General features: G+C 57.1%; 1 protein-coding gene across 1 annotated transcript; it reads left to right on the top strand.

The window, feature by feature from the left end:
• The first annotated feature begins 1,956 nt into the window (after positions 1-1,956).
• ATP6V1A (ATPase H+ transporting V1 subunit A) lies at positions 1,957-27,422 on the top strand. The gene is made up of 16 exons (XM_061576820.1): positions 1,957-2,057; positions 4,517-4,554; positions 10,903-11,003; positions 11,715-11,843; positions 13,014-13,228; positions 14,920-15,057; positions 15,716-15,867; positions 16,827-16,989; positions 19,364-19,472; positions 20,060-20,182; positions 20,917-21,031; positions 22,385-22,448; positions 24,041-24,244; positions 25,042-25,308; positions 26,286-26,418; positions 26,623-27,422. The coding sequence occupies exons 3-15, from the start codon at positions 10,922-10,924 to the stop codon at positions 26,373-26,375; spliced, it is 1,851 nt and encodes a 616-aa protein (XP_061432804.1). The 5' UTR covers positions 1,957-2,057; positions 4,517-4,554; positions 10,903-10,921; the 3' UTR covers positions 26,376-26,418; positions 26,623-27,422.
• Positions 27,423-27,969: the final 547 nt, after the last annotated feature.

Genomic DNA, 27,969 nt, shown 5'->3' with positions numbered 1-27,969 from the left:
AGGTGAGTGAGTGAGTTGATTATCGGTAGAATGAATGAAGTTTGGATTGTAGAGGTTGAACTCCTGAGTGAGTAAGTGACTTAACAGGTGAGTGAGTTGATTATCGGTAGAATGAATGAAGTTTGGCTTGCAAAGGGTTGAACTTCTGAGTGGTAAGTGAACTAACTTAACAGATGAGTGAGTGAGTTGATTATCGGTAGAATGAATGAAGTTTGGCTTGCAAAGGTTGAACTCCTGAGTGAGTAAGTGACTTAACAGGTGAGTGAGTGAGTTGATTATCGGTAGAATGAATTAAGTTTGGCTTGCAAAGGTTGAACTCCTGAGTGAGTAAGTGACTTAACAGGTGAGTGAGTGAGTTGATTATCGGTAGAATGAATGAAGTTTGGCTTGCAAAGGTTGAACTCCTGAGGGAGTAAGTGAACTAACTTAACAGATGAGTGAGCGAGTTGATTATCGGTAAAATGAATGAAGTTTGGCTTGCAAAGGTTGAACTCCTGAGTGAGTAAGTGAACTAACTTAACAGGTGAGTGAGCGAGTTGATTATCGGTAAAATGAATGAAGTTTGGCTTGCAAAGGTTGAACTCCTGAGGGAGTAAGTGAACTAACTTAACAGGTGAGTGAGCGAGTTGATTATCGGTAAAATGAATGAAGTTTGGCTTGCAAAGGTTGAACTCCTGAGTGAGTAAGTGAACTGACTCAACAGGTGAGTGAGTTGATTATCGGTAGAATGAATTAACACGTAGGCTTTCGCGACCAATTTTATTCATAATCAACGTTTTCTAAACCCAAAAACGTTGATTATGAAGAATGAATTAAGTTTGGCGTGCAGAGGGTTGATCTCCTGACTCGCTCACTGAGTGAGTGAACGAGTGAGTGAGTTAGTTGATTATCGGTAGAATGAATGAACGTTGGCGTGCAAAGGTTGATCTCCTGACTCGCTCACTCACTGAGTGAGTGAACTCACTGAGTGAGTGAACGAGTGAGTGAGTTAGTTGATTATCGGTAGAATGAATGAACTTTGGCGTGCAAAGGTTGATCTCCTTACTCACTCACTCACTGAGTGAGTGAACTCACTGAGTGAGTGAACGAGTGAGTGAGTTAGTTGATTATCGGTAGAATGAATGAACTTTGGCGTGCAAAGGTTGATCTCCTGACCTGCTCACTGAGTGAGTGAACTCACTGAGTGAGTGAACGAGTGAGTGAGTTAGTTGATTATCGGTAGAATGAATGAACTTTGGCGTGCAAAGGTTGATCTCCTGACTCACTCACTCACTGAGTGAGTGAACTCACTGAGTGAGTGAACGAGTGAGTGAGTTAGTTGATTATCGGTAGAATGAATGAACTTTGGCGTGCAAAGGTTGATCTCCTTACTCACTCACTCACTGAGTGAGTGAACTCACTGAGTGAGTGAACGAGTGAGTGAGTTAGTTGATTATCGGTAGAATGAATGAACTTTGGCGTGCAAAGGTTGATCTCCTTACTCACTCACTCACTGAGTGAGTGAACTCACTGAGTGAGTGAACGAGTGAGTGAGTTAGTTGATTATCGGTAGAATGAATGAACTTTGGCGTGCAAAGGTTGATCTCCTGACTCGCTCACTGAGTGAGTGAACTCACTGAGTGAGTGAACGAGTGAGTGAGTTAGTTGATTATCGGTAGAATGAATGAACTTTGGCGTGCAAAGGTTGATCTCCTGACTCGCTCACTGAGTGAGTGAACGAGTGAGTGAGTGAGTGACCAAGCGGAGCCAGAGCTGGCCACAATGCCTCCGCCGCGGTTGTGTAAACACGCTGGCAAGGGCACGTTGTCGTCTTCTTCCTGTTGCCGGTCCGTGCCGGTCTCCTCTCGCTCCCCTCGCTCACCCGGGGAGATCCGGCCTCTGCTGCTGCTGCCTGGGATTGACGTGGAGCGGGCGAGGTGGGGAGACACGTGGGGTTGGGGGGATAGCTCACACGTCAGAGGAGTTGCTTGCGACTTCAGAAGTCGCAGGGAGGCTGAGAGCTGGGAGTTTGCAAGAGTTCTCTGCGTGTGTGTGATCAAGTGGTTCACAGGATCAAGGTGAGTGGCCGTGTGGGTGAGTGCGAGTACGTGGGTCGGTGTGTGAGCGAGTGTGTTTTTAATTTGTTTCGCACCGTACTTTGCCAACCGCGCTAATCGGAGTTGCGAGTGGATGAATGAGGAGTTGATGGTGGGCGAATGAGCGAGTAGGTGGGTGGGTGAGTGAGTGAGTAGAGGAGTGGGTGGATGAGTAATTGGGTGAGTATGTGAGTGAGTGAATGAGCGAGCAGGTGGGTGAGTGAGTGAGTAGGCGAATGGGTGGATGTGTGAGTGAGTGGGTGAGTATGTGAGTGAGTGGGTGAATGAGAGAGCAGGTGGGTGAGTGAGTGAGTAGGCGAGTGGGTGGATGAGTAATTGGGTGAGTATGTGAGTGAGTGGGTGAATAAGCGAGCAGGTGGGTGAGTGAGTGAGTAGAGAAGTGGGTGGATGAGTAATTTGGTGAGTGTGAGTGGGTGAGTATGTGAGTGAGTGGGTGAATGAGCGAGCAAGTGAGTGAGTGAGTAGGCGAGTGGGTGGATGAGTGATTGGGTGAATATGTGAGTGAGTGGGTGAGTGGGTGAATGAGTGGGTAGGCGAGTGGGTGGATGAGTGATTGGGTGAATATGTGAGTGAGTGAGTGAGTGGGTGAATGAGTGGGTAGGTGAGTGGGTGGATGAGTGATTGGGTGAATATGTGAGTGAGTGAGTGAGTGGGTGAATGAGTGGGTAGGTGAGTGGGTGGATGAGTGATTGGGTGAATATGTGAGTGAGTGAGTGAGTGGGTGAATGAGTGGGTAGGCGAGTGGGTGGATGAGTGATTGGGTGAATATGTGAGTGAGTGGGTGAATGAGTGGGTAGGTGAGTGGGTGGATGAGTGATTGGGTGAATATGTGAGTGAGTGAGTGAGTGGGTGAATGAGTGAGTAGGCGAGTGGGTGGATGAGTGATTGGGTGAATATGTGAGTGAGTGAGTGGGTGAATGAGTGAGTGGGTGAATGAGTGAGTGGGTGAGTGAGTGAATAGGTGAGTGAGTAAGTGGGCTTGTGAGTGGTCCATATGTTGAATTTATTTCACACCGTATGTCGCCAACCGTGCTAACTCCAAGTAGTGGGTTAATAAGTGAGTGTGTGGGTTGAGTGAATGAGTGAGTGGGTGAGTGAGTGGCTTTGGTGATGGAGTGAATGAATGAGTCAGTGGGTGGGAGAAGGTGAGTGAGTGAGTGGGTGAGTGAGTGGATTAATGTGTGGTTGGGTAAGTGAATGCACGAACGGGTGAGCGGATTAGTTGGTGAGTGAGTGACACACCGTGTCAACCCACACGGTTTACCCCTAATTCTTGTACAGGGAAACTGAGTTTTCAGGTCCATACGGTGTACAACCGTTTCAATACGGGCACGTTTTGTTTTGTCTATTTGTTTGTGTTTCTCCCTTGTGATGGGACTGTGTAGGATGTACGTTGAGATTTATAAGGGCACGGGGTGACCAATAAGGTCTGAATTGGTCTGTAATAAGTTAGCCACTGATAATGGGTTGACAGATATGAGTGTGTGGATGAGCGTGTAGGTGACTGGGTGAGTGAGTGGATGGTGAGTGTGTGGGGAAGTGGGTGAGCGAGTGGGTGAGCGAGTGTGTGAGTGAGTGTGTGGGGAAGTGGGTGAGTGAGTGGGTGAGTGAGTGTGTAGGGAAGTGGGTGAGTGAGTGGGTGAGTGAGTGTGTGGGGAAGTGGGTGAGTGAGTGGGTGAGCGAGTGGGTGAGTGAGTGGGTGAGTGAGTGAGTGTGTGGGGAAGTGGGTGAGCGAGTGTGTGGGGAAGTGGGTGAGTGAGTGGGTCAGTGAGTGGGTGAGTGAGTGGGTGAGTGAGTGTGTGGGGAAGTGGGTGAGTGAGTGGGTGAGTGAGTGGGTGAGTGAGTTGGTGAGCAAGTGTGTGGGGAAGTGTGTGGGGAAGTGTGTGAGTGAGTGGGTGAGTGAGTGAGTGGGTGAGCGAGTGAGTGGGTGAGTGAGCGAGTGGGTGAGTGAGTGGGTGAGTGAGTGAGTGAGTGTGTGAGTGAGCGAGTGGGTGAGCGAGCGAGTGGGTGAGCAAGTGTGTGTATGTCTCTATGGGCATGGTGCAGGCCACACCACCACCTCGTGCGCCGTGCCGGCCTTCATAGACGCTGCTCGCTTACAGCACTTGCCCTCAGAGTCTGTTCAGGTTATACGGGTGGCCTTTGTCTTTAATTTTGTGTTGGCGCTATCAGTGTCTGCGCATCAGCGCCGATTGTTTAATGTTCGGCCGTGAATGCTGTTTCCAGTAAACATCAACACTCGGGAGACAAAGGCGGCCGGGCGTGGCGCTGGTCACCCGGCCCTTCGTGTGTGCCGTGCCGGCCTTCATAGGCGCTGCTTGCTGTAAACAGCACTTGCCCCAACAGTCTGTCGCGGCTACACGGGGGATCTTTGTCTTTGCGCGTGAGTGTAACCTGTACGCGCGTGTCTCTCCGCGTAGGTCTGGACTTTGCTGTGAAATTCAACAACTCCACACCGGTACGTGCACACGCGCGCACACACGCACACGCGCACACACGCACACACGCGCGCGCACACGCGCACACACGCACGCACACGCACGCACACGCACGCACACGCGCACACACGCGCACACGCGCGCACGCATAACCCGCATTACAAAGACGCACTGACACAGAGGCACAGGTCCCCCATGTAGCCTTTGACAGGTTGTTGGGGCAAGTGCACGCAGAGTGACCAGCAAAACCCCGCGTCGCGAACAACGACACGGCACCGTTCAGTGCCACCCAATGTCACACACTGCCACCACGGCGGGTGAGTGGTGGGTGAGTGGTGGGCGAGCGGCGGGTGAGCGGGTGGGCAGGGTGAGTGGTGAGCGGCGGGTGATCGGTGAGCGGCGGGTGAGCAGTGAGTGGTGGGTGAACGGTGGGTGAGCGGTGGGCGGGGTGAGCGGTGAGTGGTGGGTGAGTGGCGGGTGAGCGGGTGGGCGGGGTGAGCGGTGAGTGGTGGGTGAGCGGCGGGTGAGCGGGTGAGCGGTGAGTGGTGGGTGAGCGGGTGGTCAGGGTGAGCGGGTGGGCGGTGGTGAGTGGTGGGCGGGGTGAGCGGTGAGTGGTGGGTGAGTGGCGGGTGAGCGGGTGGTCAGGGTGAGCGGGTGGGCGGGGTGAGCGGTGGGCGGGGTGAGCGGTGAGTGGTGGGTGAGTGGCGGGTGAAGCGGGTGGGCGGGGTGAGCGGTGAGTGGTGGGTGAGCGGCGGGTGAGCGGGTGAGCGGTGAGTGGTGGGTGAGCGGGTGGTCAGGGTGAGCGGGTGGGCGGGGTGAGCGAGTGTGTTGGTGTCGCTGCTCCGTGACTGCCTGTCAAGGTCTCCTTGCCTCTGGCTGCTGCTGCCGCTGCCGCTGCGTGTGGGGTGTGTGGGGGGTGTGTGGGGGGTGGGGGAGAGACGGCGATCTGGGTGGTGGTGGTGCACGGAGGGGAGCACCACCTACAGCCGGGCCGAGCCGGGCCCGGGCGGGAGAGAGGCGTGTTTACGTCAACAGCCACCACCCCTCCCCCCCCACACACAGGCACATGCAGCCCCCCCACACCCACCCCTCCCCACACACACACACACAGGCACATGCAGCCCCCACACACCCACCCCTCCTCCCATCCCCCCACCCACACCCCCACCCCTCCTCCCTCCTGCCCCCCCCACACCCACTCCTCCCCCCCACACCCCCCCCCCCACTCCTCCTCCCCCCCTCCAACCCCCTCTCCCCCCTCCCCACAACCCACCCCCCTCCCACCTTCCCCCCCCACACCCACCCCTCCTCCCCCCTGCCCCACCCACACTCCCCTCCCACCTGCCCCACCCACTCCTGCCCCCCACACCCCCCCCTCTCCTCCTTCCCCCCTCCAACCCCCTCTCCCCCCTCCCCACCCCTCCCTCCCACCCCCTCCCACCTTCGCACACCTCAGCATTCCTGCGTCAACAAAGTTCAATCTTTTGACTCAGGGCCTGGCCCTGCCAAGGGCTGAACTCCCGCTCTGCGTCTCCATGTGTAGGGGGCACGCCCAGTGGCAGCTGCCCCTGTGCGGCACGAGATGACTAGGCACCTGGCCTTGCCGAGGGCTGAACTCCCCTCTGCGTCTCCACGTGTAGGGGGCACGCCCAGTGGCAGCTGCCCCTGTGCGGCACGAGATGACTAGGCGCCTGGCCTTGCCGAGGGCTGAACTCCCGCTCTGCGTCTCCATGTGTAGGGGGCACGCCCAGTGGCAGCTGCCCCTGTGCGGCACGAGATGACTAGGCACCTGGCCTTGCCGAGGGCTGAACTCCCCTCTGCGTCTCCATGTGTAGGGGGCACGCCCAGTGGCAGCTGCCCCTGTGCAGCACGAGATGACTAGGCGCCTGGCCCTGCCAAGGGCTGAACTCCCGCTCTGCGTCTCCATGTGTAGGGGGCACGCCCAGTGGCAGCTGCCCCTGTGCAGCACGAGATGACTCGGGGCCTGGCCTTGCCAAGGGCTGAACTCCCGCTCTGCGTCTCCATGTGTAGGGGGCACGCCCAGTGGCAGCTGCCCCTGTGCGGCACGAGATGACTAGGCACCTGGCCTTGCCAAGGGCTGGACTCCCGCTCTGCGTCTCCACGTGTAGGGGGCACGCCCAGTGGCAGCTGCCCCTGTGCGGCACGAGATGACTAGGCACCTGGCCTTGCCAAGGGCTGAACTCCCGCTCTGCGTCTTCATGTGTAGGGGGCACGCCCGGTGGCAGCTGCCCCTGTGCGGCACGAGATGACTAGGCACCTGGCCTTGCCAAGGGCTGAACTCCCGCTCTGCGTCTTCATGTGTAGGGGGCACGCCCAGTGGCAGCTGCCCCTGTGCGGCACGAGATGACTAGGCACCTGGCCTTGCCAAGGGCTGAACTCCCGCTCTGCGTCTTCATGTGTAGGGGGCACGCCCAGTGGCAGCTGCCCCTGTGCGGCACGAGATGACTAGGCACCTGGCCCTGCCAAGGGCTGGACTCCCGCTCTGCGTCTTCATGTGTAGGGGGCACGCCCAGTGGCAGCTGCCCCTGTGCGGCACGAGATGACTAGGAACCTGGCCCTGCCAAGGGCTGAACTCCCGCTCTGCGTCTCCATGTGTAGGGGGCACGCCCAGTGGCAGCTGCCCCTGTGCGGCACGAGATGACTAGGCACCTGGCCCTGCCAAGGGCTGAACTCCCGCTCTGCGTCTCCATGTGTAGGGGGCACGCCCAGTGGCAGCTGCCCCTGTGCGGCACGAGATGACTAGGCACCTGGCCCTGCCAAGGGCTGGACTCCCGCTCTGCGTCTTCATGTGTAGGGGGCACGCCCAGTGGCAGCTGCCCCTGTGCAGCACGAGATGACTAGGCACCTGGCCCTGCCAAGGGCTGAACTCCCGCTCTGCGTCTTCATGTGTAGGGGGCACGCCCAGTGGCAGCTGCCCCTGTGCGGCACGAGATGACTAGGCACCTGGCCCTGCCAAGGGCTGAACTCCCGCTCTGCGTCTCCATGTGTAGGGGGCACGCCCAGTGGCAGCTGCCCCTGTGCGGCACGAGATGACTAGGCACCTGGCCCTGCCAAGGGCTGAACTCCCGCTCTGCATCTGTCTCCGTGTGTCAATACCAACATCTGTTTCGTGGCCATCCAGCCCGGCTACTCCCCGCACCGCTGTTACGCAGCGGTGTTTGATTCAGAAAGCACAAAGCTCTGGAGCAGTTTCGGGGGAATTTTCGATTTAAAGTTTTCGTGACTGCAGGGATTCATCTTCTTGGTTCTTTCGGTAAAGTCATCACGTAGAAGGGAAATAATAAAATAATAATGCACGGGCAAAACATGACTTTAAACCCCTCGCCAAACCTCCTACGCATTTCACAAGTAGTACTAATCGCATATCTGCATTTCTCCAAAAATATGCAAAAATTCCTCTTGATATGCAAATTATTTTGTCAAGGCGCTCTTCCTCCTCCCTCCCAGCTTAAATAGACGCTCCAAGCCTGGGGTGTGTCATTCAGACTCTGTCGTCTCGACAGACCTGCTCTTCACCTGAGGACGGCTGCTTGCGTTGTGGCCGAAACGTCGTGAGAATTATTTTATTATGTTTTATTTTTATGATTTTATTACTTCCCTTCTACGTGACTTTACCGAAAGAACCAAGAAGACTGTTTCGGGGGCTTTGTGACTCTCATCAGCGGTGTCGGGCACGTTGGAGGGACCTTGTTGGGTTAGAGCATCATTGCGAACCCCCTGAATGAGAGCGAGAGAGACACCCAGACCCGGGGAACCTATTCATCTCGGTAGTGCTGGGTCAGCGTCTCCGACAAGGTCGTTATGAACCCTCGTTAGAGATAGTGAAAGACACCCAGACCCAGGTCTCGAACATCATCTTCATTTTGCCAGCTCAGTGTCTCTGACACGGCCATTATGAACCCTCTTAGAGATAGTGAAAAACACCCAGACCCAGGGCTCGAACCCTAGCATCTCAGTTCTGCCAGTTCAATGTCTCCGACACGTCCATTATGAACCCTCTTAGAGATAGTGAAAGACATCCAGACTCAGGTCTCGAACCCTCGCATCTCAGTTTTGCCAGCTCAGTGTCTCTGACACAGCCATTATGAACCCTCTTAGAGATAGTGAAAGACATCCAGACTCAGGTCTCGAAACCTAGCATCTCAGTTCTGCCAGCTCAGTGTCTCTGACACGGCCATTATGAACCCTCTTAGAGAGCGTGAAAGACACCCAGACCCAGGTCTCGAACCCTAGCATCTCAGTTCTGCCAGCTCACTGTCTCTGACACGGCCATTATGAACCCTCTTAGAGATAGTGAAAGACACCCAGACCCAGGTCTCGAACATAATCTTTCATTTTGCCAGCTCAGTGTCTCTGACACGGCCATCTGCGAATAGTCGCTTGCGGTTATTAGGAAGCCGTTTGCGCAACGGGGGTGGGGGGGGGGGCGGTGTTGTAAAACGAGACACGAGGTTTCCTCCTGCTGATGTGAAACTTCTGTCCTGAGTCCAGGTACCACGTGACTCTTTGCCAGGATGATCAGGTTATTAATTAACCTGACGGTTATTGGTGAGTGATTTTTTAAAAACTCACCGGGGGCAGATGTTGTCATGGTGGTGGTGTTGGCCGGGAGCAGTGGCGCAGCGGTTAAAGTCGTGCCGCGCTTTGGAACCGGCGGCCACCACGAACGCCGGTCCTGGGCCTCCCCTAGGTCGTCTTGGCCTCAAATGAGTAACCTGGTGTGGCGGTGTTTAGTAAACATCGCCACTGGGGAGACAAAGGTGGTCGGGCGTGGTGCTGGCCACCCACCCCCTCGTGTGCCGTGCCGGCCTTCATAGGTGCTGCTACTCGCTAACAGCACTTGCCAATACAGTCTGTGAAGGCTACACGGGGAATGTTTGTGGTGGTGGTGGTTGGTGGTTGTGGTGAGGGTGGTGGGGATGGTGGTGGTGAGGGTGGTGGTAGTGTTGAGGGTGGTGGTATGAGGGTGAGGGTGGTGATGGTGGTGGTGTCAGTGGTGGTAAGGGTGGTGGTAAGGGTGGTGTTGAGGGTGGTGGTGAGGGTGGTGGTATTAGTGGTGGTGCTAGTGGTGGTATCGGTGGTGGTATTAGTGGTGGTGCTAGTGGTGGTATCGGTGGTGATAAGGGTGATGCTGTCGGTGGTGATTAGGGTAGTATCGGTGGTGATGATGGTGGTGAGGGTGATGGTGATGGTGGTGGTATCAGTGGTAGTATCGGTGGTGGTGGTGGTGGTAATGAGAGTGGTGATGATAGTAGTGGTGTTGGTGGTGGCGAGGGTGATGAGGGTGGTGAGGGTGGTGAGAGTAGTGGTGCTAGTGGTGGTGAGGGTGGTGAGGGTGGTGGTGTCGGTGGCGAGGGTGGTGGTGCTAGTGGTGGTGTTGGTGGTGGCGAGGGTGGTGAGGGTGGTGTTGGTGGTGGTGAGGGTGATGAGGGTGGTGAGGGTGGTGAGGGTGATGAGAGTGGTGGTGTTGGTGGTGGTGGCGAGGGTGGTGAGGGTGGTGGCGAGGGTGATGAGGGTGGTTAGGGTGGTGATGGTGGTGGTGTCGGTGGCGAGGGTGGTGTTGGTGGCGGCGAGGGTGATGATGGTGGCGAGGGTGGTGATGGTGGCGGCGAGGGTGATGATGGTGGCGAGGGTGGTGATGGTGGTGGCGAGGGTGGTGGATGGTAGTGAGGGTGGCGAGGGTGGTGAGGGTGGTGTTGGTGGTGGCGAGGGTGGTGAGGGTGGTGGTGGCGAGGGTGATGAGAGTGGTGTTGGTGGTGTTGGTGGTGGCGAGGGTGATGATGGTGGCGAGGGTGGTGTTGGTGGCGAGGGTGGTGTTGGTGGCGGCGAGGGTGATGATGGTGGCGAGGGTGGTGATGGTGGCGAGGGTGGTGTTGGTGGCGGCGAGGGTGATGATGGTGGCGAGGGTGGTGATGGTGGCGAGGGTGGTGTTGGTGGTGGCGAGGGTGATGATGGTGGTTAGGGTGGTGATGGTGGCGGCGAGGGTGATGATGGTGGCGAGGGTGGTGATGGTGGCGAGGGTGGTGTTGGTGGCGGCGAGGGTGATGATGGTGGCGAGGGTGGTGATGGTGGCGAGGGTGGTGTTGGTGGTGGCGAGGGTGGTGATGGTGGTTAGGGTGGTGATGGTGGCGGCGAGGGTGATGATGGTGGCGAGGGTGGTGATGGTGGCGGCGAGGGTGGTGGATGGTAGTGAGGGTGGCGAGGGTGGTGAGGGTGGTGTTGGTGGTGGCGAGGGTGGTGAGGGTGGTGGTGGCGAGGGTGATGAGAGTGGTGTTGGTGGTGTTGGTGGTGGCGAGGGTGATGATGGTGGTGGCGCTGACGAGGTTGTTGATGCGGGTGCCTTGCAGGGAACCTGCCGCTACCGCCATGGACTTCTCGAAGCTGGCCAAGATCCGCGACGAGGAGAAGGAGAGCGCCTACGGGTTCGTGTACGCCGTGTCCGGCCCCGGTGAGCACCACAACCACCACAACCAAACCACCGCGGCAACCACAACAACCAGCACAACTATAACAACAACCACCACAACCACAACAACAACCACCACCACCACAGCTATAACAACAACCACCACAACTATAACAACAACCACAACAACCAAACCACCACGGCAACCGCAACAACAACCACCAAAACAACCACCACAACTACAACAACAACCACCAAAACAACCACCACAACTACAACAACAACCACAACCCAACCACCACAACAACAACCACCACCACAACTATAACAACCACAACCACCACAACCTAACCAGCATAATAACCACAACAACCCAACCACCACAACAATAACCACCACCACCACAACTATAACAACAACCACAACCCAACCACCACAACCCAACCACCACAGCTATAACAACCACCACAACCCAACCACCATAATAACCACAACAACCACCACCACAACAACAACCACCACCACCACAACCCAACCACCACAGCTATAACCACGATAATAACAACCACAACAACCACAACAACCACTGATCACAGGGGTGGAAGGGAGGGGTCAGGATTGGTTCACACACCATTCACCTTGACCCCCCCCCCTCTGTGCCCCTCCCCATGCCCCCCCCCCCCGTGCCCTCCCTCCCCATGCCCCCCCTCATGCCCCGTGCCCCCCCCCATGCCCCCCCCCCCCCTCGCCCAGTGGTGACTGCGTCGAGTATGTCTGGAGCGGCGATGTACGAGTTGGTGCGCGTGGGGCACAGCGAGCTGGTGGGGGAGATCATCCGCCTGGAGGGGGAGATGGCCACCATACAGGTGTACGAGGAGACCTGTATCCTCTCTTACGCCACGCACACACGCACACGTGCACACGCGCACGTGCACACACACACGCACACACGCACACGTGCACACACGCACGTGCACGCACGCACACACACGTACACCCACGCACGCGTACGTACGTACACGCACGCACACGCACGTACACGCACGTACACGCACGTGCACGTACACGCACGTACACGCACGTACACACGTACACGCACGTACACGCACGTACACACGCACACGTGCACACACGCACGCGCACGCACACACACACACGTACACCCACGCACGCGCACGTACGTACACGCACGCGCACGCACGTACACGCACGTACACGCACGTACACGCACGTACACGCACGTACACGCACGTACACGCACGTACACACACGCACGTACACACGCGCGTACACGCACGTACACGCACGTACACGCACACGTACACACATGCACGTACACACACGTGCACGCACGTACACACACGTACACACACGTACATATACGTTCTGGTTGTTGTCGTTGCGGTTGTTGTTTTTGCAGGTTTTGTTGTCGTTGCGGTTGTTGTTGTCGTTGCGGTTGTTACGGTAGTTGTTGTTGTTGTCGTTGTGGTTGTTTTCGTTGCGGTTGTTGGGGTTGTTGTCGTTGTTGTTGGGGTTGTTGTTGTCGTTGTGGTTGTTGTCGTTGCGGTTGTTGGGGTTGTTGTCGTTGTGGTTGTTGTGGTTGTTGTGGTTGAGGTTGTTGTTGGGGTTGTTGTCGTCATTGTTGTTGTCGTTGCGGTTGTTACGGTAGTCGTTGTGGTTGTTGTTGTGGTTGTTGTTGTCGTCGCGGTTGTTGTCGTTGTGGTTGTTGTTGTCGTGCAGTTGTTGCCGTGGTTGCGGTTGTCGTCGCCGCGGTTGTTGCCGTGGTCGCGGTTGTTGCCGTGGTTGCGGTTGTCGTCGCCGCGGTTGTTGCCGTGGTCGCGGTTGTCGCCGTGGTTGCGGTTGTTGTCGCCGCGGTTGTTGCCGTGGTCGCGGTTGTCGCCGTGGTTGCGGTTGTCGTCGCCGCGGTTGTTGCCGTGGTCGCGGTTGTTGCCGTGGTTGTGGTTGTCGTCGCCGCGGTTGTTGCCGTGGTCGCGGTTGTTGCCGTGGTTGCGGTTGTCGTCGCCGCGGTTGTGCCCTTGACGGCGCTGGCAGCGGGCGTGACGGTGGGCGACCCGGTGTTGCGCACGGGCAAGCCGCTCTCCGTGGAGCTGGGCCCCGGGGTCATGAACTCGATCTTCGACGGCATCCAGCGGCCCCTGCAGGACATCGCCGAGCTGAGCAAGAGCATCTACATCCCCCGCGGAGTGAACGTCAGCGCACTCAGCGCAGACAAGAAGTGGGAGTTCAAGCCCGAGAAGAACATGCGGGTGGGTGGGTGGGTGGGTGGGTGAAGGAGTTGGTGGGTGGGTGGGTGAGTGGGTGGGTGGGTGGGTGGGTGAGTGGGTGGGTGGGTGAGAGAGTGGCTGAGTGAGTGGGTGGGTGGGTGGGTGAGTGGGTGGGTGGGTGAGTGGGTGGCATCTACATCCCCCGCGGAGTGAACGTCAGCGCACTCAGCGCAGACAAGAAGTGGGAGTTCAAGCCCGAGAAGAACATGCGGGTGGGTGGGTGGGTGGGTGGGTGAAGGAGTTGGTGGGTGGGTGGGTGAGTGGGTGGGTGGGTGGGTGAGTGGGTGGGTGGGTGAGAGAGTGGCTGAGTGAGTGGGTGGGTGGGTGGGTGAGTGGGTGGGTGGGTGAGTGGGTGGCATCTACATCCCCCGCGGAGTGAACGTCAGCGCACTCAGCGCAGACAAGAAGTGGGAGTTCAAGCCCGAGAAGAACATGCGGGTGGGTGGGTGGGTGGGTGGGTGAAGGAGTTGGTGGGTGGGTGGGTGAGTGGGTGGGTGGGTGGGTGGGTGAGTGGGTGGGTGGGTGAGAGAGTGGCTGAGTGAGTGGGTGGGTGGGTGGGTGAGTGGGTGGGAGGGTGAGGGGGTGGCATCTACATCCCCCGCGGAGTGAACGTCAGCGCACTCAGCGCAGACAAGAAGTGGGAGTTCAAGCCCGAGAAGAACATGCGGGTGGGTGGGTGAAGGAGTTGGTGGGTGGATGAGTGGGTGAGTGAGTGGGTGGGTGGGTGAGTGAGTGGGTGGGTGAGTGAGTGGGTGGGTGGGTGGGTGGGTGGGTGGGTGGGTGAGTGAGTGAGTGGGTGGGTGGGTGGGTGGGTGAGTGGGTGGTGGGTGAGTGAGTGAGTGAGTGAGTGGGGGTGAGTGAGTGGGTGGGTGAGTGAGTGGGTGGGTAGTGGATGGGCGGGTGAGTGAGTGGGTGGGTGAGTGAGTGGGTGGGTGAGTGAGTGGGTGGGTGAGTGAGTGGGTGGGTGAGTGAGTGAGTGGGTGGGTGAGTGAGTGGGTGGGTGAGTGGGTGGGCGGGTGAATGGGTGGGCGGGTGAGTGAGTGGGTGGGTGGGCGGGTGGATGAGTGGGTGAGTGAGTGGGAGAGTGGGTGGGTGAGCGGGCACGATAATTTGAACCGATCCTGGGCCTCCCCTATGAGTACCTGGTGCGGTGTGTAGTAAACATCGTCACTGAGGGAGACAAAGGCGGCCGGGCGTGGTGTTGGCCACGCACCCCCTCGTGTGCCGTGCCGGCCTTTATAGGTGCTCGCTAACAGCACTTGCCCCTACAGTCTGTTAAGGCTACACGGGGAATGTTTGTGGTGATATTGGTAGTGGTGGTTGTGGTGGTATTGGTGGTTGTGGTGAGGGTGGTGGGGATGGTGGTGTTGAGGGTGGTGGTATCGATGGTGGTGAGGGTGGTGGTATCGATGGTGGGGAGGGTGTTGAGGGTGGTGGAGATGGTCTGTTACAGGCAACACGGGGGACCTTTATCTGTGCGTGTCCTTGTGTGTGCGCGTGTGTGCGTGTGTGTGCGTGTGTGTGCGTGTGTGCGTGTGTGCGTGTGTGCGTGTGTGTGTACGCGTGTGTGCGTGTTTGCGTGTGTACGTGTGTGTGTGCGTGTGTGTGTGTACGTGTGTGCGTGCGCGTGCGCGTGTGTGCGTGCGTGTGTGTGTGTGTGCGCGTGTGTGCAGGTGGGAGGTCACCTGACCGGGGGCGACATCTACGCCGTGGTGTTTGAGAACTCGCTCATCAAGCACCGGCTCATGGTGCCGCCTCGAGCTCGCGGCACCGTCAGCTACATCGCCCCCGCCGGCTCCTACGACACCTCCGTGAGACGCACATACACACATACACACACACGTACACACACACGCGCAGACACGCACACGCACACACGCAGGGACACACGCACGTGCACACACACGCACAAACACACAGGCACACACACACACATACACACGCGCAGACACACACGCACAGACACACGCACGCAGACACACACACGCAGACACACACACGCGCAGACACGCAGGGACACACACGCACGTGCACACACACGCACAAACACACGGGCACACACACATGCACAGATACACACACACAGAGACAAAGATCCCCCGCCTTCACAGATTTTGGGGAAAAGGGGTTCATTGGCCTTTCCTCGCCTCCCCTCTACCCCCCATGCCCCCCCCCTTCTCCCCACTGTATCCCCTCCCCCACTCCCCCCACTTCGTATCCCCCCCACCCCCCCCCATCCCCTCCCCCACCACCCCCCCACTACCCCCCCACTACTCCCCCACTACTCCATATCCCCCTCCTCCACTACCCCCCCCTCTCCCCCCATCCCCTCCCCCACCACCCCCCCACTACCCCCCCACTACTCCCCCACTACTCCGTATCCCCCCCTCCCCCACTACCCCCCCACTACCCCCCACACCCCCACTCCGTACCCCCCCCGCCCCCCCGCCCCCCCCCCGCTGTGTGCAGGACGTGGTGCTGGAGCTGGAGTTTGAGGGCGTCAAGGAGAAGCACACGATGGTGCAGGTGTGGCCCGTGCGCCAGGTGCGCCCCGTCGCCGAGAAGCTGCCCGCCAACAACCCCCTGCTCACCGGGCAGCGCGTGCTGGACGCACTCTTCCCGTACGCTCGCTCACCCGCTCGCACGCTCGCTCGCACGCTCTCGCACGCTCGCTCACACGCTCGCTCACCCGCACGCTCGCTCACACGCTCGCTCGCTCACACGCTCCCTCGCTCACACGCTCCCTCGCTCACCCGCACGCTCGCTCACACGCTCGCTCGCTCAGCTGCTCGCTCACACGCTCGCTCACACGCTCGCTCGCTCACACGCTCCCTCGCTCACACGCTCCCTCGCTCACACGCTCCCTCGCTCACACGCTCGCTTGCTCACACGCTCGCTCGCACGCTCGCTCAGCCGCTCGCTCACCCGCTCACTCACACGCTCGCTCACACGCTCCCTCGCTCACACGCTCGCTCAGCCGCTCGCTGACCCGCTCACTCGCACGCTCGCTCACACGCTCCCTCACTCACACGCTCGCTCGCATGCTCGCTCGCACGCTCGCTCACGCTCCCTCGCTCACACGCTCGCTCAGCCGCTCGCTCGCATGCTCGCTCGCACGCTCGCTTGCTCGCTCACCACTCGTCGCCCATAGTCACCCATAGATGTGGTGGTTGATGTAATGGATGTGGTTGTTGCAGTGGTGATTACGGTGGTGGTGATGGTGGTTTTGGTTGTTGTGGCTGATGCAATGGTGGTTGATGTAATGGTTGTGGTGGGTCATGTGTTGGTATTGGTGGTTGGTGTAAAGGTTGTTGTGGTTGGTGGCGGTGGTCGTGGTGGTTTTGGTTGTGGTGGCTGATGCAATGGTGGTTGATGTAATGGTTGTGGTGGTTGATGCAATGGTGGTTGATGTAATGGTTGTGGTGGTTGATGCAATGGTGGTTGATGTAATGGTTGTGGTGGTTGATGCAATGGTGGTTGATGTAATGGTTGTGGTGGCTGATGCAATGGTGGCTGATGTAACGGTTGTTGTGGCTGGTGGCGGTGGTTGTGGTTGTGGTGGTGGCGGTGACGGTGTCAGCTGCGTGCAGGGCGGCACCACGGCGATCCCCGGCGCGTTTGGCTGCGGTAAGACGGTGATCTCTCAGTCGCTCTCCAAGTTCTCCAACAGCGACGTCATCATCTACGTGGGCTGCGGCGAGCGCGGAAACGAGATGTCCGAGGTGCTGCGAGACTTCCCCGAGGTGAGCGGCGGTCCGGTGGGGTTCACCGCGGCACGGTCGGTGAGGTTCACCGCGGCACAGTCGGTGAGGTTCACTGTGGCACGGTCGGTGAGGTTCACCGTGGCACGGGTCGGTGGGGTTCACCGCGGCACGGTCGGTGAGGTTCACCGCGGCACGGTCGGTGAGGTTCACTGTGGCACGGTCGGTGAGGTTCACCGTGGCACGGGTCGGTGGGGTTCACCGCGGCACGGTCGGTGAGGTTCACCGCGGCACGGTCGGTGAGGTTCACCGTGGCACGGGTCGGTGGGGTTCACCGTGGCCGGGTCGGTGGGGTTCACCGCAGCACGGTCGGTGAGGTTCACCGTGGCACGGTCGGTGAGGTTCACCGCGGCACGGTCGGTGAGGTTCACCGCGGCACGGTCGGTGAGGTTCACTGTGGCACGGTCGGTGAGGTTCACCGTGGCACGGGTCGGTGGGGTTCACCGCGGCACGGTCGGTGAGGTTCACCGCGGCACGGTCGGTGAGGTTCACTGTGGCACGGTCGGTGAGGTTCACCGTGGCACGGGTCGGTGGGGTTCACCGTGGCCGGGTCGGTGGGGTTCACCGCAGCACGGTCGGTGAGGTTCACCGTGGCACGGTCGGTGAGGTTCACCGCGGCACGGTCGGTGAGGTTCACCGCGGCACGGTCGGGGAGGTTCACTGTGGCACGGTCGGTGAGGTTCACCGTGGCACGGGTCGGTGGGGTTCACCGCGGCACGGTCGGTGAGGTTCACCGCGGCACGGTCGGTGAGGTTCACTGTGGCACGGTCGGTGAGGTTCACCGTGGCACGGGTCGGTGGGGTTCACCGCGGCACGGTCGGTGAGGTTCACCGCGGCACGGTCGGTGAGGTTCACCGTGGCACGGGTCGGTGGGGTTCACCGTGGCCGGGTCGGTGGGGTTCACCGCAGCACGGTCGGTGAGGTTCACCGTGGCACGGTCGGTGAGGTTCACCGTGGCACGGTCGGTGAGGTTCACCGCGGCACGGTCGGTGAGGTTCACCGTGGCACGGTCGGTGAGGTTCACCGCGGCACGGTCGGTGAGGTTCACCGTGGCACGGGTCGGTGGGGTTCACCGTGGCACGGTCGGTGGGGTTCACCGTGGCACGGTCGGTGGGGTTCACCGCGGCACGGTCGGTGGGGTTCACCGCGGCACGGTCGGTGGGGTTCACCGTGGCACGGTCGGTGGGGTTCACCGTGGCACGGTCGGTGGGGTTCACCGTGGCACGGTCGGTGTGTTTCACCGCGGCACGGTCGGTGGGGTTCACCGTGGCACGGTCGGTGGGGTTCACCGTGGCACGGTCGGTGGGGTTCACCGTGGCACGGTCGGTGGGGTTTACCGTGGCACGGTCGGTGAGGTTCACCGTGGCCGGAGGTCGGTGGTTCCGTCATGGCCGTCTTAGACGCTCGCAATGGCCGGGTCGGTGGTTTGGTTCATCACAGCGACACTGCAGAGATGCAATGATGACTGATGATGACGGTGGTGCTGATGACAGTGATGATGATGGTAGTGCTGATGATGACGACGAAGATGGTAGTGCTGATGATGACCATGCTAGCGATGATAGTGATGATGGTAGCGCTGATGATGACCGTGCTAGTGATGATGGTAGTGCTGATGATGATGGCCACGGTAGCGATGCTAGTGATGATGCTGATGATGATGACCATGGTAGCGATGCTAGTGATGATGATGATGACGATGATGATGACCACGGTAGCGATGATAGTGATGATGATGATGTTGATGATGATGTTGATGATGACCACGGTAGCGATGCTAGTGACGATGGTAGTGATGATGACGACGAAGATGGTAGTGCTGTTGATGACCATGCTAGCGATGATAGTGATGATGGTAGCGCTGATGATGACCGTGCTAGTGATGATAGTGATGATGGTAGCGCTGATGATGACCGTGCTAGTGATGATGGTAGTGCTGATGATGATGACCATGGTTGCGATGCCAGCGATGACGACAGTGCCGATGATGACCATGGTAGTGCTGCTGATGATGATGATGATGACGATGGTAGCGCTGATGATGACGGTGGTAGTGCTGACGACGACGATGATGTTGTTGCCGTAGTTGACCATGGTAGCGATGATAGTGATGACGACAGTGCCGATGATGACCATGGCAGTGCTGATGATGATGATGACGATGGTAGCGCTGATGATGACAGTGGTAGTGCTGACGACGACGACGATGACGATGTTGTTGCCGTAGTTGACCATGGTAGCGATGCTAGTGATGACGACAGTGCCGATGATGATGACCATGGCAGTGCTGATGATGATGATGACAGTGGTAGTGCTGAGGACGATGATGACGTTGTTGTTGTTGTTGTTGCCGTAGTTGACCATGGAGGTGGACGGCAAGGAGGAGTCGATCATGAAGAGGACGGCGCTGGTGGCCAACACGTCCAACATGCCGGTCGCGGCGCGAGAGGCCTCCATCTACACCGGTGAGACGCTCGCACAAAGGTGCCCTGGGTAGCCTTCACCAGACCGCCGGGGCAAGTGCTGTTAACCAAGCAGCACCTTCCATGACCGTCTGTGTCTCCGTGTCTGCGTGTGTCTGTGTGTGTGTGTCCGTGTGTCTGCGTGTGTCTCCGTGTGTGTCCGTGTGTGTGTGTGTCTCCGTGTGTCTGCGTGTGTCTTCGTGTGCCTCCGTGTGTTTGCGTGTGTCTCCGTGTGTGTCTGCGTGTGTCTCCGTGTGTGTCCGTGTGTCTCCGTGTGTCTGCGTGTGTCTACGTGTGTGTCCGTGTGTTTGTCCGTGTGTCTCCGTGTGTCTCCGTGTGTCTGCGTGTGTCTTCGTGCGTAGGCTTCACTCTGTCCGAGTATTTCCTGACTGAGTGTCTCTGTGTCTGCGTGTGTCTGCGTGTGTGTCCCCGTGTGTGTCTCCGTGTGTGTCTGCGTGTGTCTGCGTGTGTCTCCGTGTGTGTCCGTGTGTAGGCATCACTCTGTCCGAGTATTTCCTGACTGAGTGTTTCCGTGTGTGTCCGTGTGTCTGCGTGTGTCTCCGTGTGTCTGCGTGTGTGTGCGTGCGTAGGCATCACGCTGTCCGAGTATTTCCGTGACATGGGCTACAACGTGAGCATGATGGCCGACTCCACGTCCCGCTGGGCTGAAGCCTTGAGGGAGATTTCGGGACGACTCGCAGAGATGCCTGCCGGTGACGCACGCACACGCACACACACACGCACACACACGCACACACACACTCACACACACGCACACAAACGCACACGTAAACACGCACACACGCAAACACACACACGCACACACACGTAAACACACACAAACACACATACACACACGTAAACACGCAAACACACGCACGCACACGCACACACACTCACACACACGCACACACACGTAAACACACACGCACGTAAACACGCACACACACGCAAGCACACGCACGTAAACACGCACACACACACACACGCACGTAAACACGCACACACGCACACGCACGTAAACACGCACACACACACACGTAAACACATACACACACGCACGCACACACACACGCAAACACACGCACACACACGCACACGCAAACACACACACGTAAACACATACACACACTCGCACACACACACGCAAACGCACACGCACACACATGCAAAAAACACACACGCAAACACATACACGCACACGCACGCGCAAGCACACACGAAAAACGCAAACACACACGCAAACACACACTCGTAAACACACACACACTGACTGCGGGAATCGAACTAGGTTCGCCAGGTTCGTAGCGCAGCGTAGCGCCAACCACTGCACCACCGCTCCCCAACCAATGCAAACACTCACTCCCAACAGCTCACTCGAAGCACTTGCCCCAACAGTGTGTTAGAGGCTACACTGGGGGACCTTTGGCTCTGCGTGTGCGAGCAGACAGCGGCTACCCGGCGTACCTGGGTGCCCGTCTCGCCTCCTTCTACGAGCGTGCGGGGCGCGTCAAGTGCCTGGGCAACCCGGAGCGCGAGGGCAGCGTCAGCATCGTGGGAGCGTGAGTGGCACACGCTCGCCCGCACTCACTCGCACTCACTCGCTCTCACTCACACGCTCGCCCACTCGCTCGCTCACACTCACTCACACTCGCTCTCACTCACACGCTCGCCCGCACTCACTCGCACTCACTCGCTCTCACTCACACGCTCGCCCACTCGCTCGCTCACACTCACTCACACTCGCTCTCACTCACACGCTCGCCCGCACTCACTCGCTCTCACTCACACGCTCGCCCACTCGCTCGCTCACACTCACTCACACTCGCTCTCACTCACACGCTCGCTCACTCGCTTGCACTCACTCGCTCGCACTCACTCACCCGCTCGCTCGCTCGCTCACACTCGCTCTCGCTCACACTCGCACGCTCGCACGCTCGCTCACTCACACTCGCTCTCGCTCACACTCACACTCACTCACACACTCGCTCACACTTGCTCACACTCGCTCGCTCACTCTCACTCACTCGCACGCTCGCCCGCTCGCTCACTTACTCTCGCTCACACTCACTCACACTCACACGCTCGCTCGCTCACACTCGCTTACACTCGCACACTCACTAACTCACTCACTCTCGCTCACACTCACTCTCACTCACTCACACTCACTCATACGCTCGCTCACTCACACACTCACACTTGCTCTCACACGCTCGCTCGCTCTCTCATTCACTCACACTCGCTCACTCGTACACTCACGCTCGCTCGCTCGCTCACTCATACACTCTCGCTCACTCACACTCACTCATTCACTCGCTCACTCTCGCTCACTCACTCTCGCTCACTCACTCTCGCTCACTCACTCACGCTCACACTCACTCACTCACACTCATACACACACTCACACTCACTCACACTCACTCACACACTCTCTTGAATCGGGTGCAACCGCAACAAACAAAAAACAAAAACATGAACAAGAAAACATCTTAAAGTGACTATGTGACTAAGCGCAAACAGAAAATCCAAGAAAAGACAGCAAAATATTGCAGAAAAAGCACCGTACACCAACACTGTGTGCAAAAATCCCAGTGGGATGCAAGTCAAACAACAACAACAACAACCACAAGACAACTTAGATTAAAGCCATCAGTCTAACTCCGTACTACAACAAACAAACATGGCCAATCCAATAAACGTTTTCGAAATCACCAAAATAAAGCCATAAAAGCAATGCAACAGCGATCATAGGAACTGTGACCGACATTTCACAATAAGCGACATAAACAACATATACCACCACCAAACCCTGCATCCATAGCTGGCTACATGAGTCACTCCACAACAGCAGACAGACACACACACATGCAACACGCGCTGTACACCTGTGCGTGTGTGTGTGTGTGCGTGTGCAGTGTGTCTCCTCCAGGTGGTGACTTTTCAGACCCTGTCACGTCAGCCACGCTCGGTATCGTCCAGGTACGCACGCGAGTGACTGAGTGCGTGCGCGCTTGTGTAGCGTGGGAGCGGCAGTGCAACGGTTATCGCCCCCGCGCTGCGAACCCGGCGACACGAGTTTGATTCCCGCTGAGCCGTATGCGGCATGGTGTGAGGCCTTACTGCGTGAAGTAAAAAATAGTTTGTTAAGTTGGTACAGTGATCCCTCGTTCATCGCGGTTAATGGGGACCGGAACCCCTCGCGATAGGTGAAAATCCGCGAAGTAGGATTGGCCCCCTAGGAGTTTCCGTCTATGTGTGTGTGGGTACCAGAATATTTAAAATATGTATATTTATATTTTATATATATCTTTTACTTAAATCTATTTAATTATAAAACCTTAATATTATACATTCTCTCTCTCTCATACGATGCGTATTATGGTGTTCTACACTCACCAATGACACTTGACTCCAGTAATGACGACGATGACAATGACGACGATGACAGACCTGTGCAGTTCGATGAATGTGATGATGAATGATGATGATGATGGTGGTGTTACTGCACAGGTATAATGAGGCCTTTAAATCAGTTCGAAAAATCCGCGATGCACTGAGGCCGCGAAACTTGAACCGCGAAGTGGCGAGGGATTACCGTGCTTGGGTTTGCATCGGCCGTACGTGAGAAGGATGATCGAGTGACCAAGTTCAAGTTTCAAGTTCATTGATTAGGTATAGAGCCCTGTGAGCCATTCGGCTCTTGAATCGGGTGCAACCGCAACAAACAACAAACAAAAAAATTCTTAAAGTGACTATACGTGACTGAGTGCAAACAGAAAATTCAAATGAAAGACAGCAAAATATTGCAGAAAAAACACCGTTACACACCAACGCTGTGTGCAGAAATCCTGTGTACCAGGCGAGGTAGTTAACATCTAGCCACCGTGATGATGATGAGAGAGAGAGACACGCAAACTCCAAATATACAGCAGCAGCAGGTGTCAGGGTCGGGATCTGAACCCACGACCTCCTGTAGACCAGGCGAGGTAGTTAACATCTCCTAGCCACCGTGATGATGATGAGAGAGAGAGACACGCAAACTCCAAATATACAGCAGCAGGTGTCAGGGATCTGAACCCACGACCTCCTGTACACCAGGCGAGGTAGTTAACATCTCCTAGCCACCGTGATGATGATGAGAGAGAGACACGCAGACTCCAAATATACAGCGGCAAGCGTCAGAGTCGAGATCAAACCGTTGACCTCCTGCGTACCAGGCGAGGTAGTTAACATCTCCTAGCCACCGTGATGATGATGAGAGAGAGAGAGAGACACGCAAACTCCAAATATACAGCAGCAGGCGTCAGGGTCGGGATCTGAACCCACGACCTCCTGTACACCAGGCGAGGTAGTTAACATCTCCTAGCCACCGTGATGATGATGATGAGAGAGAGACACGCAGACTCCAAATATACAGCAGCAGGCATCAGGGTCGAGATCAAACCGTTGACCTCCTGCGTACCAGGCGAGGTAGTGAACATCTCGCCACCGCGCCAGCCAATGACGTGCCTCCTATACCCCCCCTCACCCCCCTCCCCCACCCCCCCCTCTCGCCCCCTCTCGCCCCCCAGGTGTTCTGGGGTCTGGACAAGAAGCTGGCTCAGCGGAAGCACTTCCCGTCGGTGAACTGGCTCATCAGCTACAGCAAGTACATGCGGGCGCTGGACGAGCACTACGATCGCCACTTCCCCGAGTTTGTGCCGCTGCGCTCCAAGACGCGCGAGATCCTGCAGGAGGAGGAGGACCTGGCCGAGATCGTGCAGCTCGTGGGGAAGGTGAGCGCGCCGTAGCCACCGCACCGTAGCCAACGCACCGTCACACCGTCACACCGCACAGTCACACCGTCACACCGCACAGTTGCACTGTCACACCGCACCGTCACACCGCACAGTTACACCGCACCGTAGCCACCGCACCGTAGCCGCCGCACCGTCACACCGCACAGTCACACCGCACCTTTGCTAGGCCCGACAGTTGCCCATCGACTTGATCCGAGGTTTGTAACCAGGTGAGATGACCCCACCACCAGGGTGGGAGTCTCATTTGCACGAGTGACCTGTGTGTGCGTGCCTGTGTGTGTTCGTGCGTGTTGTGTGTGTGCCTGTGTGTGTTGTGTGTGCTGTGCGTGTGTGTTGTGTGTGTTGGGTGTGCGTTTGTGTGTGGGGCGGTGGTGGCACTACATCCACCACCATCACCACTGCTACTGCCGTCACCACAACCACCTGCAACCACCATTACCACCATCACCACCACCACTAACTACAACTACCACCATCGCCACCGCCACCATCGCCACCACCACCATCACCACCACCACCACTAACTACAACTACCACCATCGCCACCACCACCGTCACCACCACTGCCGCCACCACCGTCACCACCACTGCCACCACCATCACTACCACCACCACTAACTTCAACTGCCACCATCGCCACTGCCGCCGCTGCCACCACCATCACCACCACCGCCGCCGCCATCACCACTGCCACCACCATCACCACCGTCACCACCACCACCGTCACCACCACCACCGCCACCACCGCCACCACCGCCGCCCGCGTCGAGCAGAGCTCCCTGGCGGAGACGGACAAGATCACGCTGGAGGTGGCCAAGCTGATCAAGGACGACTTCCTGCAGCAGAACGGCTACACGCCGTACGATCGCTTCTGCCCCTTCTACAAGACGGTGGGCATGCTCTCCAACATGATCGCCTTCTACGACATGGCGCGCCACGCCGTCGAGACCACGGCGCAGAGCGACAACAAGATCACCTGGGCGGTCATCCGCGAGAACATGAACGAGATCATGTACCGTCTCACCTCCATGAAGTTCAAGGTGCGTTCGTGTGTGTGTCCGTGTGTGTGTGTCCGTGTGTGTGTGTGTGTGTGTCCGTGTGTGCGTGTGTGTCCGTGTGTGTCCATGTGTGTGTGCGTCCGTGTGTGTGTATGTGTGTGTATGTTTGTGTATGTGTGTGTGTGCGTCCGTGTGTGTATGTGTGTGTCCGTGCGTGTGTCCGTGCGTGCGTGTGTGTGTGCGTCCGTGTGCGTGTGTCCGTGTGTGTGTCCGTGCGTGTGTCCGTGCATGCGTGTGTGTCCGTGTGTGTGTCCGTCCGTGTGTGTGTGTCCGTGTGGGGAGCGGTGGTGTAGCGGTTAGCGCTACACTGCGCTATGAACCTGGCGACCCGGGTTCGATTCCCGCTCACGGCCAACACCGGTAACGAGTATCTGAACCTGTCCTGGGCTTCCCCTAGGTCGACTCAGCCTGAAATGATTACCTGGTGCGGTGTGTAAACATCGCCACTGGGGAGACAAAGGCGGCCGGGCGTGGTGCTGGCCACCCACCCCCTCGTGTGCCGTGCGGGCCTTAATATGTGCTCGCTAACAGCACTTGTCCCAACAGGCTTTTCAGGCTATACGGGTGATCTTTGTGGTGAATGTGTGAGTTCGATTTCTCGCTCACAGCCAACACCAGTGATGGTTATTTGAACCGGTCCTGGGCCTCCCCCAGGTCGACTCGGCCTCAAATGAGTACCTGGTGCGGTGTGTAGTAAACATCGCCACTGGGGAGACAAAGGCTGCCTGTTACGGGCTATGCGGGGCATCTTTGTCTTTTGTATGTGTATATCTGTGTGTACACGTGTCTGTGTGTGTTGTACCCGTGTCTATGTGTGTTGTACATGTGTCTGTGTGTGTTGTACACGTGTCTGTGTGTGTTGTACACGTGTGTACAGGCGAGTGAGTGCTGGATGACATTGAGCTCGCCGTGACTGGTCCGTTAAGGCTATACGGGGGATCGTTGTTTTGTCTTTGCAGGACCCACAAGAAGGAGAGGCTAAGATCAAAGAGGATTATGCCAAGCTGTACGATGACATGCAGACAGCCTTCCGTAGCTTAGAAGATTAAGCACACCACGCACGCACATGTACACACGCACGCATACAGATTCGTACGCACGCACATGTACACACGCACGTATACAGATTCACACGCGTACACACATGTACACACGCACATATACAGATTCACACACACGTACACACATGTACACACGCACATATACAGATTCACACACACGTACACACATGTACACACGCACGTATACAGATTCACACACACGTACACACATGTACACACGCACGTATACAGATTCACACGCAAGTACACACATGTACACACGCACGTCTATACAGATTCACACACAAGTACACACATGTACACACGCACGCATACAGATTCACACGCAAGTACGCACATGTACACACGCACGTATACAGATTCACACACACGTACACACATGTACACACGCACGTCTATACAGATTCACACATAAGTACACACATGTACACACGCACGTATACAGATTCACACGCAAGTACACACATGTACACACGCACGTACACAGATTCACACGCACGTACACACATGTACACACGCACGTACACAGATTCACACGCACGTACACACATGTACACACGCACGTATACAGATTCACACGCACGTACACATGCACGTACACACATTCACACGCAAGTACACACATCTTCTTGGTTCTTTCGGTAAAGTCACGTAGAAGGGAAGTAATAAAATAATAAAAATAAAACATAATAAAATAATTCTCACGTTTCGGCTACAACACCTCAAGACGGCTGCTTGCATTGTAGCCGAAACGTCGTGAGAATTATTTTATTATGTTTTATTTTTATTATTTTATTACTTCCCTTCTACGTGACTTTACCGAAAGAACCAAGAAGATGAATCCCTGCAGTCACGAAAGCTTTAAATGGAAAAAAAGTACACACATGTACACACGCACGCACACAGATGCACACGCACGTACACACATGTACACACGCACGTATACAGATTCACACGCCCGTACACACATGTACATACGCACGTACACACATTCACACGCTTATTAAAAAATATGTTCACAGAAACACATTCACACACGAGCGCACAAACCCAGCCACAATGGTTTCACAGTCACGCACACACACACACACAGTGATACGGTTTAGACTGCATAACGCTTTGCGCGCAAAACTAACACAGTTCCGATCTGCGCTAAGAAAATCAAGATGATGAATATATAACGAGGACACGAAGGAAAAAATAATGATAAAGTGAGAGTAAGGTAATTAAATATATGTATATGTCGCAACCGTGCGTTTGCCTGCAGTAAATTTTAGTCACGTTTTACGATTGTGTAGATGTGAGCTTCACACCCTCCCCCTAAGAGAAGGCTGAGGACGCCCCCCCCCCCCCCCCCGTGTACACACTCCCGCGGTGTGTGTGTCACCGCACACGGATCGTGATACCCACCAGCACACGATCCTGCTGCTGCTGCTGCTGTGAATGTGTCCCCGTTCGTTCATTCCATCGCGTCTCGCGTCACATCTCTCCGACGTTCGTGTGGGTGGTTTGTGTCTCCCCCCCCACCCCGTGTACACACTCACGCGGTGTGTGTGTCACCGCACGCGGATCGTGACACGAT

This window comes from Lethenteron reissneri, chromosome 62 (assembly GCF_015708825.2).
Source record: "Lethenteron reissneri isolate LAM-NWPU_2019-01 chromosome 62, ASM1570882v1, whole genome shotgun sequence".
Classification (NCBI taxonomy): Eukaryota; Metazoa; Chordata; class Hyperoartia; order Petromyzontiformes; family Petromyzontidae; genus Lethenteron; species Lethenteron reissneri.
This window is presented reverse-complemented; position numbering and strand designations above follow the sequence as displayed.

What these genes read in the sequence shown, in the direction of transcription:
- ATP6V1A (XM_061576820.1), top strand. Translation starts at nt 10,922, where the DNA reads ATGGACTTCTCGAAGCTGGCCAAGATCCGCGACGAGGAGAAGGAGAGC. An exon ending in CCGGCTCCTACGACACCTCC is followed by an intron (nt 15,058 to 15,715) that starts GTGAGACGCACA and finishes CGCTGTGTGCAG; the next exon opens with GACGTGGTGCTGGAGCTGGA. An exon ending in TCGTGCAGCTCGTGGGGAAG is followed by an intron (nt 24,245 to 25,041) that starts GTGAGCGCGCCG and finishes CGCGTCGAGCAG; the next exon opens with AGCTCCCTGGCGGAGACGGA.